The 25,917-nt window shown below is 45.1% G+C and overlaps 1 protein-coding gene across 1 annotated transcript in view; it reads right to left on the reverse strand.

The window, feature by feature from the left end:
* Window positions 1-6,480: 6,480 nt before the first annotated feature.
* fndc5b (fibronectin type III domain containing 5b) overlaps window positions 6,481-25,917 on the reverse strand; it is a 30,164-nt gene continuing 10,727 nt past the window's right edge. The window contains exons 2-5 of the mRNA XM_014178748.3: window positions 23,002-23,120; window positions 19,560-19,758; window positions 12,425-12,514; window positions 6,481-8,327 (exon numbers count right to left, since the gene is read on the reverse strand). Coding sequence (XP_014034223.1) covers window positions 8,188-8,327; window positions 12,425-12,514; window positions 19,560-19,758; window positions 23,002-23,120 — 548 coding nt within the window. The 3' untranslated portion in view covers window positions 6,481-8,187. The remainder of the gene's footprint in view (window positions 8,328-12,424; window positions 12,515-19,559; window positions 19,759-23,001; window positions 23,121-25,917) is intronic.

Raw genomic sequence — 25,917 nt, forward strand, 5'->3', positions numbered from 1 at the left:
ACACAGACAGACAGACAGACAGACAGACAGACAGACAGACAGACAGATATAATATATATATATATACACAGACATACACACACACATTCAATCTATCCTTGCTCATCAATAAGATAAAACATCAACACCCAACTACTGTGATTGAAAATATCATATATTTATTATTTTCTTGTGTTTGAATACATAATTAGACATTTATTTAATGTACATGTATATTACTTTCATAGAAATAGTATAACTTCATGCTAGCCCTCATTAAAGTTTTGACTAATGAACATCAAAATGCTTCAACACAGACTTGGTTTTACATAAAACATGGAACTCCTTGTTCGATGGGAATCCATGCTTCCCCATGGGAGTAGTATACTATATAGGGAACAGGGTGCCTTTTGGGATGCTAGCTTGGTTATTTGTTTACTGTAGTACAAATATATAAGTAAATGTAGTAATATCTTGCGTGTTTATATATGGGGTTATTTTAGTGAATCATTAGACCCACGCCCATCTATACTCCATTGTCCTGTAAATAGATAGGTACAGTATAATCTGGTAGTAGATGGGTTAAGGCTCTGTCTCTCTGTCTCGTCTCTCTCTCGTCTCTCTCTCGTCTCTCTCTCTCGTCTCTCTCTCTCTGCTCTCTCGTCTGTCTGTCTGTCGTCTGTCGTCTGTCTGTCTGTCTCTCTCTCTCTCTGTCTGTCTCTCTGTCTCTCTGTCTCTCTCTCTGTCTGTCTGTCTGTCTGTCTGTCTGTCTGTCTGTCTGTCTGTCTGTCTGTCTGTCTGTCTGTCTGTCTGTCTGTCTGTCTGTCTGTCTGTCTGTCTGTCTGTCTGTCTGTCTGTCTGTCTGTCTGTCTGTCTGTCTGTCGCTCTCTCTCTCTCTCTCTCTCTGTGTCTGTCTCTGTCTCTCTCTCTCTTCTCTGTCTGTCTCTCTCTCTGTCACTTGCCAAAAGAAGTGAAGTAGATAATAAACAAAAGTGAAATAAACAATACAAATTAACAGTAAACATTACACTCAAAGAAGTTCCAAAAGAATAAAGACATTTCAGATGTCATAGTATTTCTATATACAGTGTTGTAATGATGTGCAAATAGTTAAAGTACAAAAGGGAAAATAAATAAATATGGGTTGTATTTACAATGGTGTTTGTTCTTCACTGGTTGACCTTTTCTTGTGGCAACAGGTCACACATCTTGTTGCTGTGATGACACACTGTGGTATTTCACCCAGTAGATATGGGAGTTTATCAAAATTGGGTTTGCTTTCAAATTCTTTGTGGATCTGTGTAATCTGAGGGAAATATGTGTCTCTAATATGGTCATACATTGGACAGGAGGTTAGGAAGTGCAGCTCAGTTTCCACCTCATTTTGTGGGCAGTGTGCACATAGCCTGTCTTCTCTTGAGAGCCAGGTCTGCCTACGGCAGCCTTTCTCAATAGCAAGGCTATGCTCACTGAGTCTGTACATAGTCAAAGCTTTCCTTAAGTTTGGGTCAGTCACAGCAGTCAGGTATTCTGACACTGTGTACTCTCTGTTTAGGGCCAAATAGCATTCTAGTTTGCTCAGTTTTTTTGTTGATTCTTTCCAATGTGTCAAGTAATTATCTTTTTGTTTTCTCGTGATTTTGTTGGGTGTTCTCTCTCTCACACTCTCTCTCTCTCTGTCTCTCTCATAGTTTATGCGAGGGGGAGAAAGAGACTTATCAGACCTGGCTGCTGTCACTTCGCCATATGTCTGTTTGGCTTAGAGCAACAACTGTGTGTGTGTTTGTCTAAGCCGATAAACGTCTGCCTTCTTCAAATCAACACACCTACAGTATCATGAAGATGACAGAGGGGAATGAGGGACACTCCTTCCTCACTAAAGAAGGAACCCCTCCACTCCTTCCTCACTAAAGAAATAACCCTCCACTCATTCCTCACTAAAGAAGGAACCCTCCACTCCTTCCTCACTAAAGAAGTAACCCTCCACTCCTTCCTCACTAAAGAAGTAACCCTCCACTCCTTCCTCACTAAAGAAGTAACCCTCCACTCCTTCCTCACTAAAGAAGTAACCCTCCACTCCTTCCTCACTAAAGAAGTAACCCTCCACTCCTTCCTCACTAAAGAAGTAACCCTCCACTCCTTCCTCACTAAAGAAGTAACCCTCCACTCCTTCCTCACTAAAGAAGTAACCCTCCACTCCTTCCTCACTAAAGAAGTAACCCTCCACTCCTTCCTCACTAAAGAAGTAACCCTCCACTCCTTCCTCACTAAAGAAGGAACCCTCCACTCCTTCCTCACTAAAGAAGGAACCCTCCACTCCTTCCTCACTAAAGAAGTAACCCTCCACTCCTTCCTCACTCCTTCCTCGCTAAAGAAGGAACCCTCCACTCCTTCCTCACTAAAGAAGTAACCCCTCCACTCCTTCCTCACTCCTTCCTCACTCCTTCCTCACTAAAGAAGGAACCCTCCACTCCTTCCTCACTAAAGAAGTAACCCTCCACTCCTTCCTCACTAAAGAAGGAACCCTCCACTCCTTCCTCACTAAAGAAGTAACCCTCCACTCCTTCCTCACTAAAGGGCCAATCCTAACTACCTGTTAGTGCTACAATTTCACTTCATATTGATGTCAACAGGAGACTTGGTGAAAATGTGTATAAATTAGGATTCGCCTCCAAGACTCCTTCACAAGCGGTCCAAACACTGCATTAGAATTGTACACAATATTCTAGACTGAAGGAGAAAAACAATATGAAACAAGCTCTCTGTCATTCAGTGAAGGTTTTACTGTCAAAGGGATTTCAGGAAGGGGCGAGGAAAGGATGACAGAAAGGTTGTCTGTCAGTTTAAGCCCTGAATGGGGATACACAATCACTCACAGATAAGTGAATTAGGTAAACAAAGTTTGTGTGTGTGTGTGTGTGTGTGTGTGTGTGTGTGTGTGTGTGTGTGTGTGTGTGTGTGTGTGTGTGTGTGTGTGATTGGCTGGCTGGTTGGGTCAAGTGGTGTTTCTCTGTATAATAGCTGGGGTAATGTAGCACAACGTTGGACATAGTGTGTGATTGGCTGGCCGGCTGGATCAGATGGTGTTTCTCTGTATAATAGCTGGGGTAATGTAGCACAACGTTGGACATAGTGTGTGATTGGCTGGCCGGCTGGATCAGATGGTGTTTCTCTGTATAATAGCTGGGGTAATGTAGCACAACGTTGGACATAGTGTGTGATTGGCTGGCTGGCTGGATCAGATGGTGTTTCTCTGTATAATAGCTGGGGTAATGTAGCACAACGTTGGACATAGTGTGTGATTGGCTGGCTGGCTGGATCAGATGGTGTTTCTCTGTATAATAGCTGGGGTAATGTAGCACAACGTTGGACATAGTGTGTGATTGGCTGGCTGGCTGGATCAGATGGTGTTTCTCTGTATAATAGCTGGGGTAATGTAGCACAACGTTGGACATAGTGTGTGATTGGCTGGCTGGCCGGCTGGGTCAGAGTGGTGTTTCTCTGTATAATAGCTGGGGTAATGTAGCACAACGTTGGACATAGTGTGTGATTGGCTGGCTGGCTGGCTGGATCAGATGGTGTTTCTCTGTATAATAGCTGGGGTAATGTAGCACAACGTTGGACATAGTGTGTGATTGGCTGGCTGGCCGGCTGGATCAGATGGTGTTTCTCTGTATAATAGCTGGGGTAATGTAGCACAACGTTGGACATAGTGTGTGATTGGCTGGCTGGCTGGCTGGATCAGATGGTGTTTCTCTGTATAATAGCTGGGGTAATGTAGCACAACGTTGGACATAGTGTGTGATTGGCTGGCTGGCTGGCTGGATCAGATGGTGTTTCTCTGTATAATAGCTGGGGTAATGTAGCACAACGTTGGACATAGTGTGTGATTGGCTGGCTGGCCGGCTGGATCAGATGGTGTTTCTCTGTATAATAGCTGGGGTAATGTAGCACAATGTTGGACATAGTGTGGCTGTTTCAAGTCATAATGCATAGATGCCACTGTTGAATAGGTCTCGCTCTCTCTCTCTCTCTCTCTCTCGCTCTCTCTCTCTCTCTCTCTCTTTCTTTTCAGGCGTCATTCTCCCTCCATCTAACATCTCTCCTTCCCTCTTTCTCTCATATTGCTTAAGCTCTAGTTTTCTCAAACAGAATAGTGTTGATGTGGAAGCAGGAGAGGGAGAGAACTGATGAGAAACAGAAGGGAAATAAACTGTGGAGGAAAATAGAGGAATGTGTAAGAAACCATCGGTAGCCTTGTTGCTTTCTCCCCCCTACCCTCTCCTTTCTCCCCCCACCCTCTCCTCTCCCCCCCCACCCTCTCCTCCCCCCCCACCCTCTCCTCTCTCCCCCCCACCCTCTCCTCTCTCCCCTCACCTCCTCCCTCTGCCTCATCCACCTACATCTTATATAAGACGCCCAAGACAAAGTATCGATAGTATCTATTTCTCACCCTCCACTTCCCTCCTTCCTTCCTTCCTCCCCTCCTTTCTTCTCTCCCTCCGTCTCTAATACTCCTCTCTGCCAGCCAGAAATAATTAGCCGTCATTAAAGTAGAGTTATACTGTCTCTGTCAGAGAGGGAGGGAGAGAGGATGAAGGGAGGAATGGAGAGGAGAGGAGGGTGATAAACGAGAGCGAGATGGCTGTCGGGAGAGAGGGGAGGCCAAGAGGGAGAGGTTGATAAACGAGTGTGCAGGACCTGGTGGAGGAGAAAGAGAGGAGAGAGAGATGGTTTCAAGGGAGTATGTGAGGGGAAAAGAGGGCAAAGAGAGAGGGAGGGATGATAAATGAGAGTGAGGGATGGTGATGGGGTGAGGGGAGGTTCCAAGAGGGAGAGAGAGAGGGAGAAGGAAAGTGCAGACATGGAAAAGACAGCAAGATAGATGGATGGAAAGCTGAGACAAGCTGAACGAGGGAATAGAAGGTGAACATAGAGGGAGAGAGAGATGGAAAGAAAGAGAGAGAGGGATGGGTGTTGGGTCGAGGGTTCAGCACGTTAGCCGAATGGATGATGGAGATGGGAAAGTAATGGCCATCTCTCTGACACACCGGGTCTTTAACAGATTTCTGAGATGTTTCCTACTCCCCACACTGCTCAGAGAGAGAGACAGACTTGCTTTGGCAATGTCACCATATGTTTCCCATGCAAATAAAGCCCCTTGAATTGAATTGAGTGTGTGTCACTCCTCTGCTGTTCTCTCTCTCTGTGTGCGTGTGTCTGCGTTTTCCTGTGTGTGTGCTCTCTGTGTGCGAGCGTGCATTTTCCTGTGTGTGTGCTCTCTGTGTGTATGTGTGAGTCTCCCTCTGCTCTGATTTAATGCTCATATCGATCCGGGAGCCAATCAGACTGGATCCCTGTAATGATCCGGGAGCCAATCAGACTGGATCCCTGTAATGATCCGGGAGCCAATCAGACTGGATCCCTGTAATGATCTGGGAGCCAATCAGACTGGAACCCTGTAATGATCCGGGAGCCAATCAGACTGGATCCCTGTAATGATCTGGGAGCCAATCAGACTGGATCGCTGTAAACCCCTGCCTTTAAAGAGGTCAAATACTTCACTTCCAACAATACTATCTGTCAGGTAAAATACTTCACTTCCAACAATACTATCTGTCAGGTAAACTACTTCACTCCAACAATACTATCTGTCAGGTACAATACTTCACTCCAACAATACTATCTGTCAGGCACAATACTTCACTTCCAACAATACTATCTGTCAGGTACAATACTTCACTCCAACAATACTATCTGTCAGGTACAATACTTCACTTCCAACAATACTATCTGTCAGGTAAACTACTTCACTCCAACAATACTATCTGTCAGGTACAATACCTCACTCCAACAATACTATCTGTCAGGTACAATACTATCTGTCAGGTACAATACTTCACTCCAACAATACTATCTGTCAGGTAAACTACCTCACTCCAACAATACTATCTGTCAGGTACAACTACCTCACTCCAACAATACTATCTGTCAGGTACAATACTTCACTTCCAACAATACTATCTGTCAGGTAAACTACCTCACTCCAACAATATTATCTGTCAGGTACAATACCTCACTCCAACAATACTATCTGTCAGGTAAAATACTTCACTCCAACAATACTATCTGTCAGGTACAACTACCTCACTCCAACAATACTATCTGTCAGGTACAATACCTCACTCCAACAATACTATCTGTCAGGTAAACTACTTCACTCCAACAATACTATCTGTCAGGTACAATACCTCACTCCAACAATACTATCTGTCAGGTAAAATACTTCACTCCAACAATATTATCTGTCAGATGTTTTCGTAACTCTTGAGTCCATAAATTCCTCATCTGTTGGGTAGAGAAATCGATGAATGAAAAAAACAGGGCCAGACTGGCATTGCACGATGGCGGCCCTGGGGTCAGGGGAGGGGAAGGGGTAGGGGATGGGGCAGGGTGTAGGGGCAGGGGTAGGGGATAGGGTGTAGGGGATATGGGTGTAGGGGATATGGGTGTAGGGGATAGGGTGTAGGGGATAGGGTGTAGGGTGTAGGGGATAGGGTTAAGGGATAGGGTGTAGGGGATAGGGAATAGGGTGTAGGGAATAGAGGACATGGGTGTAGGGAATAGGGTGTAGGGGGTATGGGTGTAGGGGATATGGGTGTAGGGAATAGGGTGTAGGGGATAGGGTTAAGGGATAGGGGATAGGGAATAGGGTGTAGGGGATATGGGTGTAGGGAATATGGGGTAGGGTGTAGAGGATATGGGTGTAGGGAATAGGGTGTAGAGGATATGGGTGTAGGGGATATGGGTGTAGGGAATAGGGTGTAGGGAATAGGGTGTAGGGGATATGGGTGTAGGGGATATGGGTGTAGGGGATATGGGTGTAGAGGATATGGGTGTAGAGGATATGGGTGTAGAGGATATGGGTGTAGGGAACAGGGTGTAGGGAATAGGGGGCCATCTTCTCCAGCCGGTCTTCTCTCTGACCCTGATATATGCTGTAATAAAAACTGTGTCAGATTTGATCCTTCAGAATGGATACTGTAGGAGGACATAAACTAACAAGGTCAACACGGTTTCAGCCCAGGAAGAGAGACAGAAGGAGGGGAAGTCATTTTCCTTATGAGTCAGAGGCTAGGGTTTAGGAGGGGCTCTAAAACATCGTCATATTCTTAATAATGACTTAATGATGATTATCATAATGTTTATTATAGTATTCTACACTGTACAGCTATGTGTTCAGAGATAGAGAGTAGAGATAGTGATCTAGGGAGGGAGGGAGGGAGAGAGAGAGATGGGGGAGACAGAGGGAGGGAGGGAGATAGAAAGAGACAGAGATGCTCCTTGTCCAGAAACAATCACGAGCCTCTTCCCTCTAGACATCTGTTACGATCTGAAATTATTTTTGATAGGTTGAAGCAATATGATAATAACTTTACCTGGCCCTCTGATAGTCTAGCTGGAACTTTCCACCATATTGCTCACACCTGTCAATTCCCACGGGAGACCAGTACGGGAAAAAAAAATGTATGAAATGTATGCATTCACTACTTTATACAAGTCACTCTGGATAAGAGCGTCTGCTAAATGACCAAAATGTTAAATGTAAATGTAATTCCTCTCTATTCATAAAGCATCTCAGGGTGGGAGTGCTGATCTATGATCAGGTTCTCCCGTGTCCATTTAACTTTATGCATTATAATCTGAAAGGCACAACCCTAGACGCTGACCCAAGATCAGCGTCTCGGGGCAGATTCACCCTACACCTCTTCAGTCTCCCCACTCTGGGTGGTAGGTGGTTGTGGTCCATCGTGGGCTGTGCTGCTGGGCTTCTGGGATTGGCTGGGCTGGGTTCCTGGTGCGGGGCTGTGCTGCTGGGATTGGCTGGGCTGGGTTCCTGGTGCTGGGCTGTGCTGCTGGGATTGGCTAGGCTGGGTTCCTGGTGCGGGGCTGTGCTGTAGTCTGAGGTTTCTGATTTGTGGAGGAGATGGTGTCAGGGGTCTTAGCTCGGAGCTGGAGAGCTCATCATCATCGTAGTGGTGATCGTCATGTTGCAGATACAAGGACACGCACACTTCAGGAGAAGTATGAAGAATCAGGATGCAGCCCTAGGTATGACGGTTCTGGTTGGCTGTGTAGCCTCACCTGTCCTGAGGAATAGGATTAGAGGTTATTGCCATATAGGTGAGTGGCCAGTGGGGGCTGGTTTCAGACGTTGCTGCGCAGCAGCCCCCCCTGTGGGTGTTCTGGCGTACTGCACTCTGAAGAGGTCTTGGCTTTGTCCTTGTTGTTGTTGGGCTCGTTGTCTTTTATGATGTCATACTGACGACAGAACAGGAGGATCACACCTGAGGGAGGGAGGGAGGGAGGGAGGGAGGGGAAGAAAAAGATGAGTGAGTTATGAAACAAAGGCTCCTTTATTTCACTGTCTGTGAAATGACTGACAGGGAGAGAGACAAAGAGAGAGAGACAAAGAGAGACAGAGAGGGAGAGAGAGAGAGAGAGAGAGAGAGAAAGACAGCGAGACAAAGAGAGACAGACAGAGAGGGAGAGAGAGAGAGCGAGGGGGGAGAGAAAGAGAGAGAGAGACAAAGACAGAGAGAGAGTAAGATGGAGAGAGAGACAGAGAGACAAAGAGAGACAGAGAGATCTAAGAGACTAGGCAAGAAGGGCCTTCTACGCCATCAAAAAGAATGTAAAACTAAACATCCCAATTAGGATCTGGCAAAAAATACTTAAAACAGTTATAGAACACATTGCCCTCTATGGTTGTGAGGTCTGGTTTCCACTCACCTACCTAGAATTCACAAAATGGAACAAACACTCAATTGAGACTGCTTGCAGAATTCTGATAAACTCCCAGATCCGGTGAAATACCACAGTGTGCAGTCACAGCAGCAAGATTTGTGTTCCGTTGCTATGAGAAAAGGACAACCAGTGTGTCACAAAAAAAACCATCTTCATCTGTTTCTTTTTTTTCTTCCTTTCATACACCCCCCCCCCCCCCCCCCCCCCCCCCCCCCCCCCCCCCCCCCCCCCCCCCCCCCCCCCCCCCCCCCCCCCCCCCCCCCCCCCCCCCCCCTCTCTCTCTCTCTCTCTCTCTCTCTCCTCTCTCTCCTCGTCCTCTCTCCTCTCTCCTCTCCCTCTCTCTCTCTCTCTCTCGCCCTTTATGGTTGTGAGGTCTGGCGTTCGCTCAGAAAAGAGCCGTTAAATTCTACAACCACCTAAAAGGAAGCGATTCCCAAACCTTCCTTAACAAAGCCATCACCTACAGAGAGATGAACCTGGAGAAGTGTCCCCTAAGCAAGCTGGTCCTGGGGCTCTGTTCACAAACACAAACAGACCCCACAGAGCCCCAGGACAGCAACACAATTAGACCCAACCAAATCATGAGAAAACAAAAAGATAATTACTTGACACATTGGGAAGAATCAACAAAAAAACAGAGCAAACTAGAATTCTATTTGTCCCTAAACAGAGAGTACACAGTGGCAGAATACCTAACCACTGTGACTGACCCAAACTTAAGGAAAGCTTTGACTATGTACAGACTCAGTGAGCATAGCCTTGCTATTGAGAAAGGCCGCCGTAGGCAGACCTGGCTCTCAAGAGAAGACAGGCTATGTGCACACTGCCCACAAAATGAGGTGGAAACTGAGCTGCACTTCCTAACCTCTTGTCAAATGTATGACCATATTAGAGACACATATTTCCCTCAGATTACACAGATCCACAAAGAATTAGAAAACAAATCCAATTCTGATTCAACTCCCATATGTACTGGGTAAAACACCACAGTGTTGCATCACAGCAGCAAGATTTGTGACCTGCCACAAGAAAAGGGCAACCAGTGAAGAACAAACACCATTGTAAATACAACCTATAATTATATTTATTTGTACTATAACTGTTTGCACATCGTTACTACACTGTATGTAGACATAATATGACATTTGTAATGTCTTTATTCTTTTGGAACTTTTGTGAGTGTAATGTTTACTGTTTATTATCTACTTCACTTGCTCTGGCAATGTTAACATATGCTTCCATGCCAATAAAAACCCCTTAAATTGAAATTTGAATTGAGAGAGCGAGAGGGAACGAAAGAGGGATGAATCCCCTCTCCTCTCCACTATTCTCAGTCCTACTGTAGCTACAGAGCGCTGCTATCTGTCTGTCTGTCTGTCTGTCTGTCTGTCTGTCTGTCTGTCTGTCTGTCTGTCTGTCTGTCTGTCTGTCTGTCTGTCTGTCTGTCTGTCTGTCTGTCTGTCTGCTCTGTCTGTCTGTCTGTCTGTCTACTGTCTGTCTGTCTGCCTGTCTGTCAGTCATGTCTGTCTGTCTGTCTGTCTGTCTGCCTGTCTGTCTGTCTGCCTGTCTGTAATCATGTCTGTCTGTCTCTGTTTGTCTGCCTGTATGTCTGTCTGCCTGTATGTTCTGTCTGCCTGCATGTCTGTCTGTCTGCCTGTATGTTTGTCTGCCTGTATGTCTGTCTGTCTGTAATCTGTTTTTGCCACCATCTACCAGTGCTCATCTCAAACAAAAATCAAAGCATGATGGGGAATCTGTCTGGGATTACTATCGCCCCACAGATCCAATTAAAAAACCAAGGCAACTCTCGCTCTGTGTATGTTTTCCCCCTCCCCCTTCTTTCTAATTCTTCTCTTCTCCTCATATCCCATGTCTTGTTTTCCCTCCCCTCTTCTCCTCATATTCCATGTCTTGTTTTCCCTCCCCTCTTCTCCTCATATCCCATGTCTTGTTTTCCCTCCCCTCTTCTCCTCATATTCCATGTCTTGTTTTCCCTCCCCTCTTCTCCTCATATTCCATGTCTTGTTTTCCCTCTCTCCCTTTCTCTCATTCTTGCTCTCACTTTTTCTTACCACCACTCTTTTTTTCTCTGTCTTCCATCTCTTTCTTTACCTCTCTCTCTCTCCACTCTTCATTTCACTCTCTCGTTCTTGCGCTCTCTGTCTTTTCCACCAATCTTTTTCCTTCGTATTTTTTCATTTTTATCTAGCTGGGTAGTTGTGGACTCCATGTGTGAGTAATAGAGATTCATCCAGTAGCGGTAGAGAGTAGGCTGTATGCATTCATAGCAGAGTGTGTAGATAAAACTGAGTGGTACACTACAAAGCAGGATCAAGGAGATAGTTATATCAGAATATTTAGACTAGTTAGCTGACTGTTTATTTTCTAGAAAGAAAAGCTGGAAAAGGGAATGGTCGAATCGATTCAACACATGAAAACACAAACGATATTTAACTTTAGCTTTTTTAATGAACCAGAAAATCGATAGTTATTTCTGGTTGCTTATCAAAGTCAGCCGGACAACTCATTGATCCTGCTTTTTAGTTTATATCTCTAGTGATTTTTAGTTTATATCTCTAGTGATTTTTAGTTCATATCTGGTGATTTTTAGTTCATATCTGGTGATTTTTAGTTCATATCTGGTGATTTTTACTTCATATCTGGTGATTTTTAGTTCATATCTGGTGATTTTTAGTTCATATCTGGTGATTTTTAGTTCATATCTGGTGATTTTTAGTTCATATCTGGTGATTTTTTTTTTATATATCTCTGGTGATTTTTAGTTCATATCTGGTGATTTTTAGTTCATATCTCTGTGGATTTTTAGTTCATATCTCTGGTGATTTTTAGTTCATATCTGGTGATTTTTAGTTCATATCTCTGTGGATTTTTAGTTCATATCTCTGGTGATTTTTAGTTCATATCTGGTGATTTTTAGTTCATATCTCTGGTGATTTTTAGTTCATATCTGGTGATTTTTAGTTCATATCTCTGTGGATTTTTAGTTCATATCTCTGGTGATTTTTAGTTCATATCTGGTGATTTTTAGTTCATATCTCTGGTGATTTTTAGTTCATATCTCAGGTGATTTTTAGTTCATATCTGGTGATTTTTAGTTCATATCTGGTGATTTTTAGTATATATCTCTGGTGATTTTTAGTTCATATCTCTGATGATTTTTAGTTCATATCTGGTGATTTTTAGTATATATCTCAGGTGATTTTTAGTATATATCTCAGGTGATTTTTAGTATATATCTCTAGTGCTTGTTAGTCTAGGATAAAATTAAATCAACAACAAAGTGCCATATGTGTGTTAACATTGTGTTTTGGTTGTATTATGGTTCTGTTAGCGTTGTGTTACGGTTGTGTTAACAGTGTTGTTACGGTTGTGTTAACGGTTGTGTTAACGTTGTGATATGGTTCTGTTACCGTTGTGTTAATGTTGTGATATGGTTGTGTTAACGTTGTGATATGGTTGTGTTAACGTTTCTGTTAAACTTATGTTTGAAGTTGTAGTCATGGTTGTATAAGGTTCTCTTCCAGTCCACATGATGCATGAATGTGGTTGTGTTGCATTGTGTTGTGGTTGTTTAATGGTTGTGTAGGTCCTACCGGTTGAATTATGGTTGAGTTACCTGCCCACATGACGAGCACCACTACGATGATGATGAGCTCTCCAACTCTGAGCTGAACTGCCTGTTCCATCTCCTCTCTGTTCACCTCGTCTGGAGAGAGGAAACACACTTATATTGTAGGTACTGTACAAACCACACAAACACCTACTTTATCACACATCTCATCTGGAGAAGAAAGGGAAGACATGACAACATCCACGACATATTGGAAATGAGATGTTGTAATCCGTGCAACCAGGCCAAATCAAACTTGTTTTTTAGGAAGAGCTGCGAGACATCCTCACACCACCAGCAGTCTTTTGAAGTCTCCTACTCTGTTTCCCCACAGCCATGTCCTGACCTAGGCTAATTAACATGTCGTTAGGATGAGGCTGATGATGATACCTCTGAGGACAGAGAGAGCGGATTGGTTCCAAACTGAAATCTCTCTGCTCTATTTCCTGCTCTTTTGCCATGACCATAATGTTGACATCTATCCAGTCCTTTCAGATCTGTAAACACCAAAGGGGAAACATCTACGGCTGAAATGGGATGGGAGCAAAACCTGGGTCTCAAACAGGAGTCATGATTGATCTGTGAAAGTTCAGAGCCTTGTCAGTCAGAGGAGCCTCTCTATGTCAGAGCCTCCTGAGTTAAGTTCCCTTCAAAGGGTGAGAGCCCATCAAGGACCTGGTATTAAGAACCCTTAGATATCACCCTGAATGGCACTTTAAAGAGTGAGTGAGAGTTGGATTTCAGCAGACAGATGGCAGACTGAATGACGCTAGATACCCAGTGTCCCTGTGGTCATCAGTAGACAGACACACAGTCTACTGCAGGAGTTGAGAGTGATGGGAGAGGGAGAGAGAGAGAGAGAGAGAGAGAGAGAGAGAAAATACAGTGGCTTGTGAAAGTATTCAGCCCCCTTGCCATTTTTCCTATTTTGTTGCCTTACAACCTGGAATTAAAATATATTTTTTTTTTGGGGGGGGGGTTTGTATCATTTGATTTACACAACATGCCTACCACTTTGAAGATGCAAAATATTTTTTTATTGTGAAACAAACAAGAAATAAGACAAAAAACTACAAACTTGAGCGTGCATAACTATTCACCCCCCCAAAACTGCTCCAGCTCCTTCAAGTTGGATGGGTTCCGCTGGTGTACAGCTATACCACAGATTCTCTATTGGATTGAGGTCTGGGCTTTGACTAGGCCAGTCCAATACATTTACATGTTTCAGCTTAAACCACTTGAGTGTTGCTTTAGCAGTATGCTTAGGGCCATTGTCCTGCTGGAAGTTGAACCTCCGTCCCAGTCTCAAATCTCTTGAAGACTGAAACAGGTTTCCCTCAAGAATTTACTTGTATTTAGCGCCATCCATCATTCCTTCAATTCTGACCAGTTTCACAGTCCCTGCCGATGGAAAAACATCCCCACAGCATGATGCTGCTACCACCATGCTTCACTGTGGGGATGGTGTTCTCGGGGTGATGGGAGGTGTTGAATTTGCGCCAGACATAGCGTTTTCCTTGATGGCCAAAAAGCTACATTTTAGTCTCATCTGACCAGAGTACCTTCTTTCATATATGTTTGGGGAGTCTCCCACATGGCTTTGGCGAACACCAAACGTGTTTGCTTATTTTTTTTCTTTAAGCAATGGCTTTTATCTGGCCACTCTTCCGTAAAGCCCAACTCTGTGGAGTGTACGGCTTAAAGTGGTCCTATGGACAGATACTCCAATCTCCGCTGTGGAGCTTTGCAGCTCCTTCAGGGTAATCTTTGGTCTCTTTGTTGCCTCTCTGATTAATGCCCTCCTTGCCTGGTCTGTGAGTTTTGGTGGGCGGCCCTCTCTTGGCAGGTTTGTTGTGGTGCCATATTCTTTCCATTTTTTAATAATGGATTTAATGGTGCTCCGTGGGATGTTCAAAGTTTCTGATATTTTTTTATAACCCAACCCTCATCTGTACTTCTCTGGTGATTTTGTCCCTGATCTGTTTGGAGAGCTCCTTGGTCTTCATGGTGCCGCTTGCTTGGTGGAGCCCCTTGCTTAGAGGAGTTGCAGACTCTGGGGCCTTTCAGAACAGGTGTACATATACACTGAGATCATGTGACAGATCATGTGACACTTAGATTGCACACAGGTGGACTTTATTTAGCTAATTATGTGACTTCTGGAGGTAATTGGTTGCACAAGATCTTATTTAGTGGCTTCATACCAAAGCGGATGAATATATATTCACGCACAACTTTTCCGTTTAAAATTTTGTGAAACAAGTTATTTTTTTCATTTCACTTCACCAATTTGGACTATGTCTATTACATGGAATCCAAATAAAAATATATTTAAATTACAGTTTGTAATGCAACAAAATAGGAAAAATGCCAAGGGGGTGAATCATTTTGCAAGGCACTGTAGACAGTATTAGGGTTGTGTTGTACTGGTGGTTATATAAACCAGATGGTAATAGGGTTGTGTTGTACTGGTGGTTATATAAACCAGATGGTAATAGGGTTGTGTTGTACTGGTGGTTATATAAACCAGATGGTAATAGGGTTGTGTTGTACTGGTGGTTATATAAACCAGATGGTAATAGGGTTGTGTTGTACTGGTGGTTATATAAACCAGATGGTAATAGGGTTGTGTTGTACTGGTGGTTATATAAACCAGATGGTAATAGGGTTGTGTTGTACTGGTGGTTATATAAACCAGATGGTAATAGGGTTGTGTTGTACTGGTGGTTATATAAACCAGATGGTAATAGGGTTGTGTTGTACTGGTGGGCATATCAAATCAAAGTTGATTTGTCACGTGCGCCGAATACAACAGGTGTAGTAGACCTTACAGTGAAATGCTGAATACAACAGGTGTAGTAGACCTCACAGTGAAATGCTGAATACAACAGGTGTAGTAGACCTTACAGTGAAATGCTGAATACAACAGGTGTAGTAGACCTTACAGTGAAATGCTGAATACAACAGGTGTAGTAGACCTTACAATGAGATGCTGAATACAACAGGTGTAGTAGACCTTACAGTGAAATGCTGAATACAACAGGTGTAGTAGACCTTACAGTGAAATGCTGAATACAACAGGTGTAGTAGACCTTACAGTGAAATGCTGAATACACCAGGTGTAGTAGACCTTACAGTGAAATGCTGAATACAACAGGTGTAGTAGACCTTACAGTGAAATGCCGAATACAACAGGTGTAGTAGACCTCACAGTGAAATGCTGAATACAACAGGTGTAGTAGACCTCACAGTGAAATACTGAATACAACAGGTGTAGTAGACCTTACAGTGAAATGCTGAATACAACAGGTGTAGTAGACCTCACAGTGAAATGCTGAATACAACAGGTGTAGTAGACCTTACAGTGAAATGCTGAATACAACAGGTGTAGTAGACCTTACAGTGAAATGCCGAATACAACAGGTGTAGTAGACCTTACAGTGAAATGCTGAATACAACAGGTGTAGTAGACCTCACAGTGAAATGCTGAATACAACAGGTGTAGACCTTACAGTGAAATGCTGAATACAACAGGTGTAGTAGACCTTACAGTGAAATGCTTACTTACTGGCTCTAACCAACAGTGCAAAAAAGGTATTAGGTGAACAATAGGTAGGTATAGAAATACAAACAACAGTAAAAAGACAGTGAAAAATAACAGTAGCGAGGTTATATACAGTAGCGAGGCTATATACAGTAGAGAGGCTATAACAGTAGAGAGGCTATATACTGTAGAGAGGTTATATACAGTAGAGAGGTTATATACAGTAGAGAGGCTATATACAGTAGAGAGGTTATATACAGTAGAGAGGCTATATACAGTAGAGAGGTTATATACAGCAGAGAGGCTATAAACAGTAGAGAGGCTATAACAGTAGAGAGGTTATAACAGTAGAGGTTATATACAGTAGAGAGGTTATAACAGTAGAGAGGTTATATACAGTAGAGAGGCTATAACAGCAGAGAGGCTATATACAGTAGAGAGGCTATATACAGTAGAGAGGCTATATACAGTAGCGAGGTTATATACAGTAGAGAGGCTATATACAGTAGAGAGGTTATATACAGTAGAGAGGCTATATACAGTAGAGAGGCTATATACAGTAGAGAGGCTATATACAGTAGAGAGGCTATATACACTAGAGAGGCTATATACAGTAGAGAGGCTATAACAGCAGAGAGGCTATATACAGTAGAGGTTATATACAGTAGAGAGGTTATATACAGTAGAGAGGCTATATACAGTAGAGAGGCTATAACAGCAGAGAGGTTATATACAGTAGAGAGGCTATAACAGCAGAGAGGTTATATACAGTAGAGAGGCTATATACAGTAGAGAGGTTATATACAGTAGAGAGGTTATATACAGTAGAGAGGCTATATACAGTAGAGAGGCTATATACAGTAGAGAGGTTATATACAGTAGAGAGGTTATATACAGTAGAGAGGTTATATACAGTAGAGAGGCTATAACAGCAGAGAGGCTATATACAGTTGAGGGGCTATATACAGTAGAGAGGTTATATACAGTAGAGAGGCTATAACAGTAGCGAGGCTATATACAGTAGAGAGGTTATATACAGTAGAGAGGCTATATACAGTAGAGGTTATATACAGTAGAGAGGCTATAACAGTAGAGAGGCTATATACAGTAGAGAGGCTATATACAGTAGAGAGGCTATAACAGTAGCGAGGCTATATACAGTAGAGAGGTTATAACAGTAGCGAGGCTACATACAGACACCGGTTAGTCAGGCTGATTGAGGTAGTATGTACATGTAGATATGGTTAAAGTGACTGTGCATATATGATGAACAGAGAGTAGCAGTAGCGTAAAAGAGAGGTTGGCGGGTGGTGGGTGGGACACAATGCAGTTAGCCCGGTTAGCCAATGTGCGGGAGCACTGTTTGGTCGGCACAATTGAAGTAGTATGTACATGAATGTATAGATAAAGTGATGGTGATAGGGTTGTGTTGTACTGTTCGTCATAAGACCCAGATGGTGATAGGGTTGTGTTGTACTGTTCGTTATAAGACCCAGATGGTGATAGGGTTGTGTTGTACTGTTCGTTATAAGACCCAGATGGTGATAGGGTTGTGTTGTACTGTTCGTCATAAGACCCAGATGGTGATAGGGTTGTGTTGTACTGTTCGTTATGAGACCCAGATGGTGATAGGGTTGTGTTGTACTGTTCGTTATAAGACCCAGATGGTGATAGGGTTGTGTTGTACTGTTCGTCATAAGACCCAGATGGTGATAGGGTTGTGTTGTACTGTTCGTTATGAGACCCAGATGGTGATAGGGTTGTGTTGTACTGTTCGTCATAAGACCCAGATGGTGATAGGGTTGTGTTGTACTGTTCGTCATAAGACCCAGATGGTGATAGGGTTGTGTTGTACTGTTCGTTATGAGACCCAGATGGTGATAGGGTTGTGTTGTACTGTTCGTTATAAGACCCAGATGGTGATAGGGTTGTGTTGTACTGTTCGTCATAAGACCCAGATGGTGATAGGGTTGTGTTGTACTGTTCGTTATGAGACCCAGATGGTGATAGGGTTGTGTTGTACTGTTCGTCATAAGACCCAGATGGTGATAGGGTTGTGTTGATTCATAGGAAGGACGGGAACATATTGACGTGTGTGTGTGTGTGTGTGTGTGTGTGTGTGTGTGTGTGTGTGTGTGTGTGTGTGTGTGTGTGTGTGTGTGTGTGTGTGTGTGTGTGTGTGTGTGTGTGTGTGTGTGTGTGTGTGTGTGTGTGTGTGTGTGTGTGTGTTGATTTATAGTGGAGAGAGGAGATAGAGACGTAGTAATGAGTGGTAATTTAATCATGGCTCCTAATGAATCACAACTCACCTCACACTGTCACCACAGGGCTGGAGGTAACATATTAGAGAGAAGCACACACACACACACACACATAGAAATGCACTGACACACACATACAAACGCACACACACACACACACACACCACACACAGAGATATCATCTGGCGGCTGTCACCTGGCGGCTGTCATATATGACTAATGATAACCAGAGCAGTTGTCACACACACACACACACACACACACACACCACACACAAACACACACGCACTCCACACACAAACACACCCCACACACACACACACACACACAAACACACCACACACACACCACACACCACACACACACCACACACACACACCACACACACAACACACCCCACTCACACTCACGCACACGAACACACACACGTGTGTATATATATATATATATATATATATACACACACACACATCTGTCCCTTGTGGATGCCCACCTGTGTAGATTCAGGACGTTAGAGGTGACTACAATATGACCATCTGGTTTCTCAGGTAACCCTAGTTTTATAATGTATGTTACTGTGGTAATCTGGTGGATTAGGAGAATATTATAATGTATGTTACTGTGGTAATCTGGTGGATTAGGAGAATATTATAATGTATGTTACTGTGGTAATCTGGTGGATTAGGAGAATATTATAATGTATGTTACTGTGGTAATCTGGTGGATTAAGAGAATATTATAATGTATGTTACTGTGATAATCTGGTGGATTAGGAGGATGTTATAACGTACTGTGATAATCTGCTCCTTCGCTACTGATTCTCAATTGTGTGTATTTTATTTTCATTTCTTCTGGACATTTCTCAATAGTACAAATAACGTCCTTTTAAACGTTGTAACAAGATTATAAAAATAAAGGTTATCTAAATGTAACCATGGCACCTAGTATTTTACAATCCCTAATGTTTTCCCAACATCTCCAGTGTAATCTGTTTATCCGCGGTGTGATGTAAAGGGCTGATGTCTTTCTCTTCTCTGTGTGAATCTGGGTCGCTGAGAGAGGAGATGGTCAAACTGGAAGTGCTACGGAGTTGCTCTAGTTAACAGCTATAGCTTTACAAATGGGAATTACATTTTTGGGGGTGGGTGGGGGTGGGGGTGGGGGGGTTGATAAAGACAGCCAGGTGTTTCTGCTCTGTATTAAAACGGTACAATAGTCCCCGCTGGTTTTTACTTCATCAGTCCGTATAAAAAAAAAAAAATACATTTTTGTGATTGTGTGTGTGTGTGTGGTGTGTGTGTGTGTGTGTGTGTGTGTGTGTGTGTGTGTTACCTACCTGGGCCTGTGGAGGCCAGTTTCTCAGACTCTCTGGGAGTTCTGAAGCTGACCGGGTCACTAGGAGGACTACTGCCTCCCATGCTGATGCTCTGGACATGGACAATGTACTCCGTGTCCTCCTCCAAGTCCCACAATGCACAGGAGCGCGTGGTCGTGTTCACTTCCTGGATGTACCGCAGCATGCGCACATCCTTCTTCTGTAACCAACGACAACAGAAGGTGTTTGGGTTAAATTTAGTGACGTAACACAAGGATACAGACCAGATATCAGAAATCTAACCTGCCCTAACCCACTGACCTATCCCACTGCCCTAACCCACTGACCTATCCCACTGCCCTAACCCACTGCCCTATCCCACTGCCCTATCCCACTGCCCTATCCCACTGCCCTATCCCACTGCCCTATCCACTGCCCTATCCACTGACCTATCCCACTGCCCTATCCCACTGCCCTATCCCACTGACCTATCCCACTGCCCTATCCACTGCCCTATCCACTGACCTATCCCACTGCCCTATCCCACTGCCCTATCCCACTGCCCTATCCACTGACCTATCCCACTGACCTATCCCACTGCCCTATCCACTGACCTATCCACTGACCTATCCCACTGCCCTATCCCACTGCCCTATCCCACTGCCCTATCCACTGACCTATCCCACTGACCTATCCCACTGCCCTATCCCACTGCCCTATCCACTGACCTATCCCACTGCCCTATCCACTGACCTATCCACTGACCTATCCCACTGACCTATCCCACTGCCCTATCCCACTGCCCTATCCACTGACCTATCCCACTGCCCTATCCACTGACCTATCCACTGACCTATCCCACTGACCTATCCCACTGCCCTATCCCACTGCCCTATCCACTGACCTATCCCACTGCCCTATCCACTGACCTATCCACTGACCTATCCACTGCCCTATCCACTGACCTATCCCACTGCCCTATCCACTGCCCTATCCACTGACCTATCCCACTGCCCTATCCACTGCCCTATCCACTGACCTATCCCACTGCCCTATCCCACTGCCCTATCCACTGACCTATCCCACTGACCTATCCCACTGCCCTATCCACTGACCTATCCCACTGCCCTATCCACTGCCCTATCCACTGACCTATCCCACTGCCCTATCCCACTGCCCTATCCACTGACCTATCCCACTGCCCTATCCCACTGCCCTATCCACTGCCCTATACCACTTAGACAAAGCCCACTGCCCTATCCACTGACCTATCCCACTGCCCTATCCCACTGCCCTATCCACTGCCCTATACCACTTAGACAAAGCCCACTGCCCTATCCACTGACCTATCCCACTGCCCTATCCCACTGCCCTATCCACTGACCTATCCCACTGACCTACCCACTGCCCTATCCACTGCCCTATCCCACTGCCCTATCCCACTGCCCTATCCCACTGCCCTATCCACTGACCTATCCCACTGCCCTATCCACTGACCTATCCCACTGCCCTATCCACTGCCCTATCCACTGACCTATCCCACTGCCCTATCCCACTGCCCTATCCACTGACCTATCCCACTGCCCTATCCCACTGCCCTATCCACTGCCCTATACCACTTAGACAAAGCCCACTGCCCTATCCACTGACCTATCCCACTGACCTATCCCACTGCCCTATCCCACTGACCTATCCCACTGACCTATCCCACTGCCCTATCCCACTGACCTATCCCACTGCCCTATCCCACTGCCCTATCCCACTGACCTGTCCCACTGACCTATCCCACTGCCCTATCCCACTGCCCTATCCCACTGACCTATCCCACTGCCATATCCCACTGCCGTATCCCACTGCCCTATCCCACTGCCCTATCCACTGCCCTATCCCACTGACCTATTCACTGACCTATCCCACTGACCTATCCCACTGCCCTATCCCACTGACCTATCCCACTGCCCTATCCCACTGCCCTATCCCACTGCCCTATCCACTGCCCTATCCCACTGACCTATCCCACTGCCCTATCCCACTGCCATATCCCACTGCCGTATCCCACTGCCCTATCCCACTGCCCTATCCCACTGCCATATCCCACTGCCGTATCCCACTGCCCTATCCCACTTATACAAAGCCTACTGCCCTAGCCCACTGTATTGGCCCACTGCCCTAGCCCACTGGCCAAGCCCACTGTATTGATCCACTTCCCTAGCCCACTGTCCTGGCCCACTGTCCTGGCCCACTGTCCTGGCCCACTGTATTGGCCCACTGTCCTAGCCCACTGTATTGGCCCACTGTATTGGCCCACTGTATTGGCCCACTGACCTATCCCACTGCCCTATTCACTGCCCTACCCACTGCCCTATCCCACTGACCTATCCCACTGACCTATTCACTGCCCTACCCACTGCCCTATCCCACTGCCCTATCCACTGACCTATCCCACTGACCTATCCCACTGCCCTATCCACTGACCTATCCACTGACCTATCCCACTGCCGTATCCCACTGCCCTATCCCACTGCCCTATCCACTGCCCTATCCCACTGCCCTATTCACTGCCCTACCCACTGCCCTATCCCACTGACCTATCCCACTGACCTATTCACTGCCCTACCCACTGCCCTATCCCACTGACCTATCCACTGACCTATCCCACTGCCCTATCCCACTGCCATATCCCACTGACCTATCCCACTGCCCTACCCACTGCCCTATCCCACTGACCTATCCACTGACCTATCCCACTGCCCTATCCCACTGCCATATCCCACTGCCGTATCCCACTGCCCTATCCCACTTAGACAAAGCCTACTGCCCTAGCCCACTGTATTGGTCCACTGAGACAAAGCCCACTGTCCTAGCCCACTGCCCCAGCCCACTCTATTGGCCCACTGTATTGGCCCACTGCCCTAGCCCACTGTCCTGGCCCACTGTATTAGCCCACTGTCCTAGCCCACTGTATTGGCCCACTATCCTAGTCCACTGTCCTAGCCCACTGTCCTAGCACACTGTATTGGCCCACTGTCCTAGCTCACTGTACTGGCCCACTGTCCTAGCCCACTGTCCTAGCCCACCGTATTGGCCCACTGCCCTAGCCCACTGGCCAAGCCCACTGTATTGATCCACTGCCCTGGCCCACTGCCCTAGCCCACTGTCCTGGCCCACTGTATTGGCCCACTGTCCTAGCCCACTGTATTGGCCCACTGCATTGGCCCACTGTGCTATCCCACTGTATTGGCCCACTGTCCTATCCCACTGTATTGGCCCACTGAGACAAAGCTGAGGCATTAGCTCTGGTAGCAAACGTGAGTTTTCTGGCTCTCAGAATCAGACAAGGTCACTCATCACACAATTGTAGTTCAACTAACCAACTCACGACTTAATCCATCACACAAACACAAACTCACAGACGTGCACTCACAGTCAGACAGAGACACACAAACACACACACACTCCCTACCTGTTGTGTGATAGCGAATCCGATGACGGGATCTCCCTCTAGTATCTCCCATGTGACTATGGCTGTGTTTGCCTCCAGCTCTCTGATCGTCACATTGACAGGAGCCGACAGGGCTGAGTCTATACACACACAGACACACACACACGGGCACACAGAGACACACATGCAAATACATGCGCACACACACCACAGGAGAGGTGAGAAAGTGTCTAGGTAGAAAAACAGACAGACAGACGGACACCACAAGAGAGGTGTGAAAGTGTGTGACACACTGACAGAACCAACAGGATAGAAGGTGTGAAGGGTCATAATGAGTCTTTACTCCTGGTTTGACATCACACTCCCTTCTGCTCTTAGTCTGCTGCATCACACTGAAAGGTCATAGCAACCTGTCATAGCAACCTGTCATAGCAACCTCTCATAGCAACCTCTCATAGAAACCTGTCATAGCAACCTGTCACCTGCTCTTTCTCAGTGGGAGAAGAGGTAACATTAAAGGTCATAGCAACCTGTCATGGCAACCTGTCATAGCAACCTGTCACCTGCTCTTTCTCAGGGGAAGAAGAGGTAACGTTAAAGGTCATAGCAACCTGTCATGGCAACCTGTCATAGCAACCTGTCACCTGCTCTTTCTCAGGGGAAGAAGAGGTAACGTTAAAGGTCATAGCAACCTGTCATGGCAACCTGTCATAGCAACCTGTCACCTGCTCTTTCTCAGGGGAGGAAGAGGTAACGTTAAAGGTCATAGCAACCTGTCATAGCAACCTCTCATAGAAACCTGTCATAGCAACCTGTCACCTGCTCTTTCTCAGTGGGAGAAGAGGTAACATTAAAGGTCATAGCAACCTGTCATGGCAACCTGTCATAGCAACCTGTCACCTGCTCTTTCTCAGGGGAAGAAGAGGTAACGTTAAAGGTCATAGCAACCTGTCATAGCAACCTGTCATAGCAACCTGTCACCTGCTCTTTCTCAGGGGAGGAAGAGGTAACGTTAAAGGTCATAGCAACCTGTCATAGCAACCTGTCACCTGCTCTTTCTCAGGGGAGGAAGAGGTAACGTTAAAGGTCATAGCAACCTGTCATAGCAACCTGTCACCTGCTCTTTCTCAGGGGAGGAAGAGGTAACGTTAAAGGTCATAGCAACCTGTCATAGCAACCTGTCACCTGCTCTTTCTCAGGGGAGGAAGAGGTAACGTTAAAGGTCATAGCAACCTGTCATAGCAACCTGTCACCTGCTCTTCGTCAGTGGGAGAAGAGGAGCCAGGTAACGTTACTGTATTTATATATCTGATTTGTATGTGTCTGTTTTCTGTTCTACTTTATGTTGTTGCGTAGTTAAATAAAAAATAAAGAGGGATATTGTTCAATTGTCTTGACTCGCGTCCTCTTTTACTGTTGTCTGAGGATAGAAGGATAACTGAATGATATATTTTACTCTCCTCTTTCTCATCTTTCTCCTTTCTCTCTCCTCTCTTTCCCTCTTGCTCACTCTCTCCTCTTTCTCCTCACTCCTATCTCTCTCTTCTTTCTCTCTCCTCTCTCCATCTCTCTCCTCTTTCTCCTCTCTCCATCTCTCTCCTCTTTCTCCTCTCTCTCCCTCTCTCCTCTTTCTCCTTTCTCTCGCCCTCTCCCTCCTTTCTCTCCTTGCTCCCCCTCTCTAAGTCGTTCTCCTCTCTCTCCTCTTTCTCTCCCTCTCTCCTCTCTCTAACTCTCTCTCCTCTCTCTCTTTCACACACAAACACTCATTCACATGCACCGATTATCTTGGATTCTCTGATGCTCTGATTCTTTGATCCTCTGATTCACTGATTCTTTGATTCTCTGATTCTGACGCTCTGATTCTTTGATCCTCTGATTCTCTGATTCTCTGACGCTCTGATTCTTTGATCCTCTGATTCTCCGATTCTTTGATTCTCTGATGCTCTGATTCTTTGATTCTCTGATTCTTTGATTCTCTGATGCTTTGATTATTTGATCCACTGATTCTCTGATTCTTTGATCCTCTGATTCTCTGATTCTTTGATTCTTTGATTCTTTGATCCTCTGATTCTTTGATCATCTGATTTTTTGATCCTCTGATTAAAGCTCCGTTTTCCTCTCAGCCTGTTAGTTCTGTTGAGATGGCTTTAAAGCTCTGCTTTCCTCTCAATGCTGAGATGGAGAGACAGAGAGAGACAGAGAGAAAGGCTCAGTGAGCACAGCCTTGCCATTGAGAAGAGTAGACAGGAAAACCTGCCTCCCTGTAGAGCAGTGGTATTCAAAGTAGGGTTTGCGAAGTGGGAACTGCAGTGGGGTCGCCAAAATATAAACAATTTAATTATATGGGACAATATACAAACGTTTTTTTAGATAAATGATTTGAAAGATACAATTTTAATGAGTAAATGTATTTATTGGTTTCTTTTCATTTTGATTAGAGAAGAAAATTAAATAAAATCAAAGTTTATTTGTCATGTGCCCCAATACAACAGGTTTCCCGCTTATTTCACCTTACAGTGCAATTTTTAAGTAAAAAATGTAATGAACTGAAGGTTATTTGTTGATGAAAAAATCTAAATGTACCGATTTTTAAGGTTGTGTCATTAGATTTGGGATCGCAATAAGTTATTGGGGGAAAATGGGGTCCCCAGAAATTCTGGCGAAAAAAAAAAAAAATGGTGTCCCTGCACCACAGCAGAACCCGAGACAGAGCTGCATTTCCCGACAAAAAAATATAAAACAATTGGAGAGTGTCATTTCACCAAATTTGAAACCCTTATTCAAGGTTTCAAAGACCTCTCTGATGAGAATCGTCTACCCGTCCTGTTGGGGGAGGACGCAGAGAGCTGTGGGTTGGCAGAGCACTACATTGCTGCCTGACATAAGATGAGGGACAGTGTCAGACAGACCAACCAGCCTGAACATGTCCTCTATGCC

This window comes from Salmo salar, chromosome 27 (assembly GCF_965601325.2).
Source record: "Salmo salar chromosome 27, fSalSal1, whole genome shotgun sequence".
NCBI classification, from domain to species: Eukaryota; Metazoa; Chordata; class Actinopteri; order Salmoniformes; family Salmonidae; genus Salmo; species Salmo salar.